This window comes from Poecilia mexicana, unplaced genomic scaffold (genome assembly GCF_051168715.1).
Source record: "Poecilia mexicana isolate PSO_F unplaced genomic scaffold, ASM5116871v1 scaffold_19, whole genome shotgun sequence".
NCBI lineage: Eukaryota > Metazoa > Chordata > Actinopteri > Cyprinodontiformes > Poeciliidae > Poecilia > Poecilia mexicana.
In genome coordinates this window covers 3,364,280-3,373,391 of record NW_028263388.1, presented here as the reverse complement: position 1 = coordinate 3,373,391, position 9,112 = coordinate 3,364,280, and the positions used below count along the sequence as shown (strand labels likewise).

Genomic DNA, 9,112 nt, shown 5'->3' with positions numbered 1-9,112 from the left:
TAAATGACAAATCTATAGAATGTGTCCAACATTGTGCATGGATTAATTATTAATGCATAAAACTGATCATGTTGGGCTGATAAAAGTATTTAGTGAGTGCTTGAATCAACATTTGAACATGATGTAGCTACTGTCAGGTCGTCTCTCTCTCTCGTTCTTCCACATTGGCAAGGTGGAACATGGCCGCCACCAGCTGCCCAGTTCTCTCTCCCTGTTTGATGAACAGTGAACTTGGTTGCACAGAAGAGTTCATAGAGATGTCAGGGTCACCAGTGGGTCAGCCAGCGTGCGACCTGGGGGTGGAGTGATATAAACATGAACAAATGGACAGTGGCCGTTTGACACTAGTGTTGACTGAGCAGTGTGCTCCTGTGTGTGTGTTTGTGTGTTTTATTTTGCTGCATGTTTTGGCCATAAGGTTAGGTGTGTCCAGAGATAGCAAACACATTGATAACAAATGTCTATGCAAACTTATCAAGTATTAAGAGCAGCAGCTGGTAGAGAGCTGCACCATTTTTCACATTTTAGAGGATCAGTTGTGTTCAATTGTTTGGTGAGAACTCAAATGATTAGTATCTAATCATTTGACCAATATTTTTTTTTAAAAAAACATCTACATACTTTATGTCTGTCCTGGATACTTTTTAGAAGTCTAAAAAATGAGGGACGTGAAGACTGTGGAGAGGAACACTTTCATAAACTTGATTTGTCTAACTTTTCACAGACTGAGCAAAAATTCTGATTCATTTTTTAAAATGTCACACAATGTTGTCATTCTCTGTGCAAGTAAAATGATTTATCACCAATCCCAAACTCTTAAGTCTTAAATCTTCCTTCACTCAAACTATTACCAAAACAAAAATTCAAACAAGTACAGATTTGTACAGTGTTGTCACAGCTCAACAAGCCGGCTCAGAACAGGAACAAACGTGTTGCATTTATGTTTTTATTCAGTAGTTAGAAATGCACAGGAGGATGAGGAGACTTTACTGAAGTGACGTAAAATACTAAATGAAGCTGATTTCTTCAGCTTTATTTTTGTTGCACAAAAATACTGTTCCACGGGACAATGTTTTTGTAGAAATTTATGTCAGATTAATAAAAATTTATATACACATATTAATATACATTTAATATAAATATGAATTTGTATTTGATGTATAAATTTATCTATTTACATTTATGAATTCATCCATTCTTTATCTTATGCCCTTATTCCTAAAGGGATCATGAAAGGTGTTGGTGCCTACCTCCAGAGGTCAACGGGCGAGAGGTGGGGTCACCCTGGACAGGTCATCCTGGACAGGTCACCAGTCCATCACAGGGCAACACAGAGGACAAACAACCATGCACACACACACTCACACACCTAAGGAGAATATAGATAGACCATTTAACCTGACAGTCGTGTTTTTAGACTGTGGGAGGAAGCCGGAGTACCCAGAGAGAACCTAGCATGCACAGGGAGAACATGCTAACTCCATGTTGAAAAACCGGGGTCTTTCTACAGGGAATTGAACCCAGAACCTTCTTACTGCAAGGCAACAGTGCTACCAACTGTGACAACTGTGCAGCCCTATTAATAAATTAAATTAATACAAATTTAATATAAATGTATCCCCCGGAGGAGCTGGAAGAGGTGGCTGGGGAGAGGGAAGTCTGGGCCTCCCTTCTTAAGCTGCTACCCCAGTGATCCGACCCCAGATAAGTGGAAGAAAATAGATGGATGGATGGATGATTTTATTAAGTCAAAAAATCTGTTGTTCTAGGTGCTTTAGTTAGTGCTTGGATGAGTCTCTGATGAGCTCTTGGAGTCATGTTGGTGGACCAGACACTCCTGGGAAGGTTTTCCACTGATCCACATTCATCAACACCATTTCTCTCTGTGATTTTCTGCTGTTCCAAATGACTCCAGACTGATACATGTCACTGACATAGTTTTTCACATAAGGGCCATACATAAACTACATTTCAGTTTACTCAGGTTATCTTTGCAATACAACCAAAAAAATGTTTGATGATCAAAGATGTAGAAGTTTAGCAACAACAAAAAAAGCAAAAACAAGAAATCTTTTTTAGAGCAATGTTGACTTTTAGCAGGTTTTAGAGAATTCTAGGTTCAACATTACTTGTGTGGATATGGGCATCCCCTCCGCCTGTCGGTGTTGACCCAAGTTTGAACTCACAGAGATACCATTTTTATAACACACACACACACACAAACAGAGAGAGAGAGAGAAAGAGAAAGAGAGAGAGAGAACGAGCAGTTTAACGTCTCCTTCCACATTTCAGTGACGGTCAGTTTGATAGAGGTACAGAGTCAAGTAGAGGACAGTGGTTCTTTCCAGTGACACACTATCATTTCTCTATTCATTCATGAGAACTTGTTTGATAATCTGTGGGTCAATGTCTCAGTAAGATACAAAGATAGCTCAGCCTGCACTCTGAAAAAAGCTTCCAAAAAACCCCACAAAGACTAATTATTTACAAATGCAGTCTGAGTCACAGAGACCCTGTTGAGAGGGATTAGAGCCTCATTTTCATTTGGTAAGAAGCTTGTGAATGTGCTTCTTAACACCTTTCTGCTCCTGAATGTAGTTCAGCCTGCAGGCATGACCGTTGGTCCTACAAGTGGCTCTTCAGCTAAGGTAATGAGTTTGTAAACTAGCTGCTTTCACGGCCAACAAAAGAGACGCGCTTTCATTGTCACAAGGAATATTTCTCAGTGAAATCCACCGAGGAATGTCCTGCGTGCATTAGGATTAAAGATGTGGCCCTTGAAACAAACGATATCAGCCAATACAGACTGTAGGCGGGGCCGAGCCACTGCCACAATTAAAGATGAACTTTGAGTGAACTAATTCATGTGAGGGAGGAGAAGGTGAGGCGAGGCCTATAAAAGGCGGCAGGAGGAGCGGCCAGCCTCACATGTTGATGCCGCTTCACCTGGGCGGACAGACCGAACCGAACCGACATGGCTCTGAGCACACTGCTGGCCTCCTTCCTGTGCACTCTCGTGCTGCCCGTCCTGCTTTTCCTGGTGGCGGTCAAGCTGTGGGAGATTTACATGATACGCGGCGGAGACCCAAGCTGCCCGAGCCCGCTGCCGCCCGGCTCCATGGGCTTACCGTTCATCGGAGAGACGCTGCAGCTCGTCCTGCAGGTAGGCTCAGTGCAGCCGGCATGAGGACAGCGCACCTGCTGGACCTCGGTGTCCGCACATAGAGAGGGAGATAAAAACTGGGACAAGTACGGGTTTTCTTTTTCTTTTCTTTTTTTTTAAAAAAAATAGTTTCCATAACCAGCTTGGTTAATGTTGGAGAATTCCCTCTTAATCCTTTCTGCCCTGCATGGTGTGATTTATTATATTATACAATATAATCAAAACATTAATGTTTTGGATGTGTGTTGATTTTAAAATTAAGCTTGTTTATATTTTTTATGATGTATACAGTGACTGTTTAGAAATATGAAAAATCGAAAATTGTTCTTTTTCATATGATAAAGAATGAAAAACGAATGAAAAACAATTTGTTTTTTGTGTTGTTGTTTTTTAATCAACTTTATTTGCTACTATGTTGCTCTGGTTACAGTGAGGCGAGTCAGCTTTTTACCAAACACTATAAATGTAGCATAATTCAAAATGACCCGGTGCTCAATACTTTAAAAATATCTTGAACCATAAAAACTGTAAAATAAAAAATAAAAATATATATTTTTGATCCAAAAATCTTAACGAGTTTTAGACCAAAATAAATTTGCATACATTTCAAGGTAATATTTAGTATTTTAAGAAGAAAACCAATAACCATGTTGTTGTTTTGTTTTACTTTCTGATGAGGAAATCCACCACAAAACTTAAAACAACTAAGTTTTGTTTCTCCAGTTTTCTCACTGAGCCTGTCGTGTTCCTGTGGTTGTAGAGGAGAAAGTTTTTGAGGATGAAGCGAGAGAAGTACGGTTACATCTACCGCACTCACCTCTTCGGGAACCCCACGGTGCGTGTGAGCGGAGCGGAGAACATCAGGCACATCCTGCTAGGGGAGCACAGGCTGGTGTCTGCACAGTGGCCCTCCTCCGTCCGCACCATCCTGGGCATGGACACGCTTTCCAACATGCACGGCTCCCAGCACAAGACCAAGAAGAAAGTGAGTTTGAAACTTTCCAGTATCCAGAGCGAGTCACATCTGTTTCCTGTCATTAGAATTCACAAACATTAAAGTCAAGTTCATGCAAAGTTCCATACCTATTACACAATATCACCCTCAAATGAGTAACTTTATTTAACAATATACATGTTTGTTTCTATAGAAGCATTTCCAGAATTTAGCAGTTTCTTTTGAAATCGGATTTTAAAGAGTTTTATTGCCAAAGAATATTAATCTCAATTGGGTTCTCATAAGCCTGATGTTTCTGCTGAAATGATGACCTCAGTGTGTTTAAACTGAGTCCCATGTAGAAGTTGAGTTTCATCCACTGAATTGCTGCTTTAGGCCATCCTGAGAGCCTTCTCCAGGGAAGCGCTAGAGCTCTACATTCCCGTCATCCAGGAGGAAGTGCATACTGCAGTCAAAAGCTGGTTGGTCCAAGACCCCTGTGTGCTGGTGTATCCTGAAATGAAGCGGCTGATGTTCCGCATAGCCATGAGGATTCTGCTGGGTTTTGACCCGGAGCGGATCCGGACAGATGAGCAGCAGCTGGTGGAAGCATTTGAAGAAATGATCAGAAACCTTTTCTCCCTGCCCATCGACGTCCCATTCAGTGGGTTGTACAGGGTAAGAGCGTCAGGTTAACACGGTGAACATGTAACTGGCTTACTGTGAAACACTTTCATGTGAGTGAATTGGTGTAAACATGAACCTCAGAACAGTGTGCTTTATTTAACATCCCACCTAGGAGGAGCTAACCAAAAAGAAGTTTTAATCAGAAGTCTGTCCTCACATCTATTTTTGTCCCCTCATCCCATCTTCTCCTCTTCTGTCCTGTAGGGTCTGAGGGCCAGAAATTTCATCCACTCAAAGATTGAAGAGAACATCAAAATGAAGGTGGAGGAGTCAGACAAAGGGTCAAAACACACAGATGCCCTGCAGCAGCTCATAGACAGCAGCAAGAAGAATGGAGAGCCCTTCAATATGCAGGTAATGAAGATGACTAATCAAAGCATTGTTCAGGAAAGAAATCTCTGGAAAGATGTTGTCAGAGTGTGTTTGTTTGTTTGTTTGTTTGTTTTTTCTGCCCTGACTCTGAATAATTCAATATGTCTGCCTTCTGTGTCCAGGCCATCAAGGAATCTGCTACAGAGCTTTTGTTTGGTGGCCATGAAACCACGGCCAGCACAGCCACGTCCCTCATCATGTTTCTGGGCCTGAACCCAGAAGCTGTGAACAAACTGAGGCAGGAGTTATGGGACAAAGTAAATGTGCTGTGCTTTCTTTAGCCTGAATATCAGTTGAAGTAGCTTTTTGATTGACTGAGGCAGTTGTCAGCAAATGATAATTGATTTATTTTTGCATAACCCTTAAATTATTTCAAAAGCATAATGATTTATCAGTGGCACCTGCTGAGGTGTGGAGTCCAGTTGGCTGAGGGTTTATGTGTGAGCAGAGAGACGGCCACAGATCATTGAAAATGTTTAAATTAGCAGCACCAAACAGTGAATCAACATAAATGGATTCCTGACATGACTCAAAACCACAGCTAAACTTTTCAATGCTGTTCTATAAAAATAAAGTTCAGAGAGATGGAGAGCTAATTGGTCTGATCTGCAGAGCTCCAAATAAAAAATAACTCATCCTAGATCTACATGGATAATGTTCCACTTAGAACTTTATCCTATGGATAATATTTCACCACAACATCACCACCAGTATGAGAGATTAGATATGACAGCCTGGGCCTTTGGTGAAATATACGTACCTGAAAGAACTTTTCTTTTTCTTTGCAAAACAACTTCATGTGTCAGTTCTCACATTTTTTTCATATTAAAGCCGTCAAATTTCCCCGTGCTTCGACTGTCTTCTTGCTAGCAAGCCTGCTTCTGAACTGATGGTGGACAACGTACATTTGAATTGTTCACACATGCTAAAATTAATCTATAGAACAATTACAGCATTCGAAGATGAAACGGAGATGGAATTCTTGCAAAGGCGTTAGCATGATTCACTAATACATGCTAACACATCCATTGGCTAACTGGAAACCTGAGTAGAAGGGATCAGTGTTGATTTATTGAGCTTTGCACATCACTTTGGTTTCCATCCTGCTTTAAAGTGATTCAGTTATTCCAACAAATAAAATAAGAAATTAGAAGTCAACATTAAAAGTAATTTTTTTGCTGATAGTCTATGGTAAACCAGCAGGTCACTGAGGCTTATTTACTTGTTTATGACTTGAAAATCCATCTTCAGCTCAGCCCTAAATCTGGTTGATAGTTGTCATGCACATTGGGATGCATACTAAGTACCTTTGAGTCAAAAATTCAAATTCAAATAAAAAAATATTTTTAATCATTGCAAAGCTGTCATAGCTCATTAATTAAAATTCTTTAGTTATTGTAGATAGTGATGGCTGCTGGCAGGAAAGATCTCATGTAATTGTTTGTATTAGACTAATTTTTTTTGCCAAAAATCAGTCCAACTACACAGCATTCAAAACAAGAAAGAATGGTTGTCCAAAAAAAAGACAATATTTTTCCCCAGAAAGGCAGGAATAAAAGTTTGAAAAAGAAGAAATCTCAGTGAGAGTACAGAGTTACTCCAATTTGCTGTCGGCCTGAGAGACATACCTCTAGAAAGGAGGACAAACTGAATTTGCTGAAGGGAAACTCAGAATAACCTAAGGTAAAGCTAGCTAGTATGAAACTAAATCTTAACAGAAACTCTGTGCTGCTGCTGACTAAGATATACAAGATGTGTAGTCATACGTTGACTAAATCTATGAAGATGTTTGTTCTAAAAGAGTAACTCTGCTCATTGTCTGGTCCCTCATGTCTGTCTGTTCAGGGGGAGAGTGGGATGGACCTCCAGAGTCTGAACATTGAATCTTTGGAGAAGCTCAAATACACAAGTTGTGTGATCAAAGAAACACTGAGGATCAACCCACCTGTCCCTGGAGGCTTCAGAGTGGCTCTCAAAACATTTGAACTGAATGTAAGTGACTTGGTGATCATTTGATTCTCCTTTGTTCAACCTGAAAGTTCCAGTTTTTAGGAATTAAGATAACTTGATATTTTTTACATCACACTAAAAAATACATTAAGGTACATTACATTAGTGGGGGAAAAAATTAAAAAGTATTGTGTGTTAATGAAAATTAATGTGTGTGAGTATGTAAGCAGTGACGGTGATCTGAATGACTCTGTCATAAGGTGTGGGTGGTGGTGAGGTTGAACGCAGGCTGAACTCAGGTTGTAGTGAAATGATGGATTTAATGCTGACAGTAATGCACAAAGACAGTCCAGGACAGGCAGCACGGGAGAGAACTAAAGCACACGGCTAGTACACTGTCGCGAAGACTGACACGGAGCTTAGTTGACCAGGACTTCATAGTACCACTGGAAAACTCGACAGAAACCGACGCACGTAAGTCAACATTAGACAAGGACCCGACAAGAGATAAAGACAACAGGTGGGTTTAAATACACAGGGAGGGTAATCAGGTAAGTAGACACATCTGGGGAGCAATCAAGAGGGAAGACAGACTCACAGGGGAAAACTAAAACACAGAAAAACCTAAAAAATAACCACACAGAAAACATAGATCATAACACTATCAGTGTGTGGAGTAATTAAAAAACAACAATCAGGTAATAATAATCACAATAATAATGAACCAAATTATCTGTGAGAGGTAAATATAAACATATGATGGATCAATTAATAGTTATTTGTACTAAGTGGAGATTGTTATATATTATACAGGAACTACATGAGATGGAAAGAATAATCCAGAAAGAAAAAGATAACTAAAAGATGGGAAAAGACAAACGTTATTTATAAGTCAGGATAATATAAAATTTATTATACAAAAGTTATTTTCCATTGAAATATATTCAGTGAGTACATTATTCCAATATGTCACTGATGGTGCTTCTCATTTTCCAATTCATAAGAGTTGTCTTTTTAGCAGTGGTTAAAGCTATAAGTAATTGTTTATCAAAATTATGTTTTTGTTAATGTCCCATAACATTTCAGGGCTACCAGATTCCTAAAGGCTGGAACGTTATCTACAGCATCTGTGACACTCATGATGTTGCTGAGATTTTCCCCAACAAAGACGACTTTCAGCCTGAGCGCTTCCTGACCGAACCCTCTGCAGACTCCTCCAGGTTCCAGTACGTACCATTTGGTGGAGGTTCTCGAATGTGTGTGGGAAAGGAATTCGCTAAGGTTCTACTGAAGATCTTCTTGGTAGAAGTGGTCACAAAGTGTGACTGGACCCTCTTAAACGGACCCCCTACCATGAAAACTGGACCCACCGTCTATCCTGTGGACAACTTGCCAACCAAATTCAGCAGCTACATGAAAAATCCTTAGAGGTTCTGGACATTAGTAGTTCTGTAAATCTGAACATGGTTTCCTGATGGGCAGTCCCTGTCTGCTGTCTTTTTGAACATATTGTATATTCATGTATTTTTTATGACTGTGTAAATATATCTATAGGTATATTCACCTAATTTGAGAACTAAACAAAAAGCACTATAGGGTTACAGAAACACTTAATCATATCAGTGGTTTATCTGTAGGATTTTTATACATACATAATTTAGCATGTTGATATACATTTTGTGTCTTGGCTCAAGGTATTTATGCATCTTGTCTGCTTTTGAATGAGATTTTTATTTAAATAAAACGGTGTGTGCTAATTCAGGTCAGTCCACATGGAGTTGATGGAAATCTTTCCACACTTAATTTACTGGTCCAGTACTTAATTTCTAGATAAATATGATTCTTTGGAAATCTGTTTAACTGAACTGATGAGAATTCATCGTGGAGAGCAGCAGAGCCACATGCTGAGCTGAGAGCAGAAATCCAGTTTAAGGAAAGACAAAATATCTAATTATGGCCAAATATTGATAATGAACAGTTAAAAGATGATAACTTGGACCTTAGTT

General features: G+C 39.6%; 1 protein-coding gene across 1 annotated transcript; it reads left to right on the top strand.

Annotated features, from left to right (window-relative positions):
• The first annotated feature begins 2,853 nt into the window (after positions 1-2,853).
• cyp26a1 (cytochrome P450, family 26, subfamily A, polypeptide 1) lies at positions 2,854-8,867 on the top strand. The gene is made up of 7 exons (XM_014977238.2): positions 2,854-3,163; positions 3,924-4,148; positions 4,494-4,775; positions 4,989-5,138; positions 5,279-5,413; positions 7,002-7,148; positions 8,193-8,867. Exons 1-7 carry the CDS (start codon positions 2,975-2,977, stop codon positions 8,532-8,534), a joined length of 1,470 nt encoding a protein of 489 aa, XP_014832724.1. The 5' UTR covers positions 2,854-2,974; the 3' UTR covers positions 8,535-8,867.
• Positions 8,868-9,112: the final 245 nt, after the last annotated feature.

What these genes read in the sequence shown, in the direction of transcription:
- cyp26a1 (XM_014977238.2), top strand. Translation starts at nt 2,975, where the DNA reads ATGGCTCTGAGCACACTGCTGGCCTCCTTCCTGTGCACTCTCGTGCTG. An exon ending in AGCACAAGACCAAGAAGAAA is followed by an intron (nt 4,149 to 4,493) that starts GTGAGTTTGAAA and finishes TTGCTGCTTTAG; the next exon opens with GCCATCCTGAGAGCCTTCTC. An exon ending in CATTCAGTGGGTTGTACAGG is followed by an intron (nt 4,776 to 4,988) that starts GTAAGAGCGTCA and finishes TCTGTCCTGTAG; the next exon opens with GGTCTGAGGGCCAGAAATTT.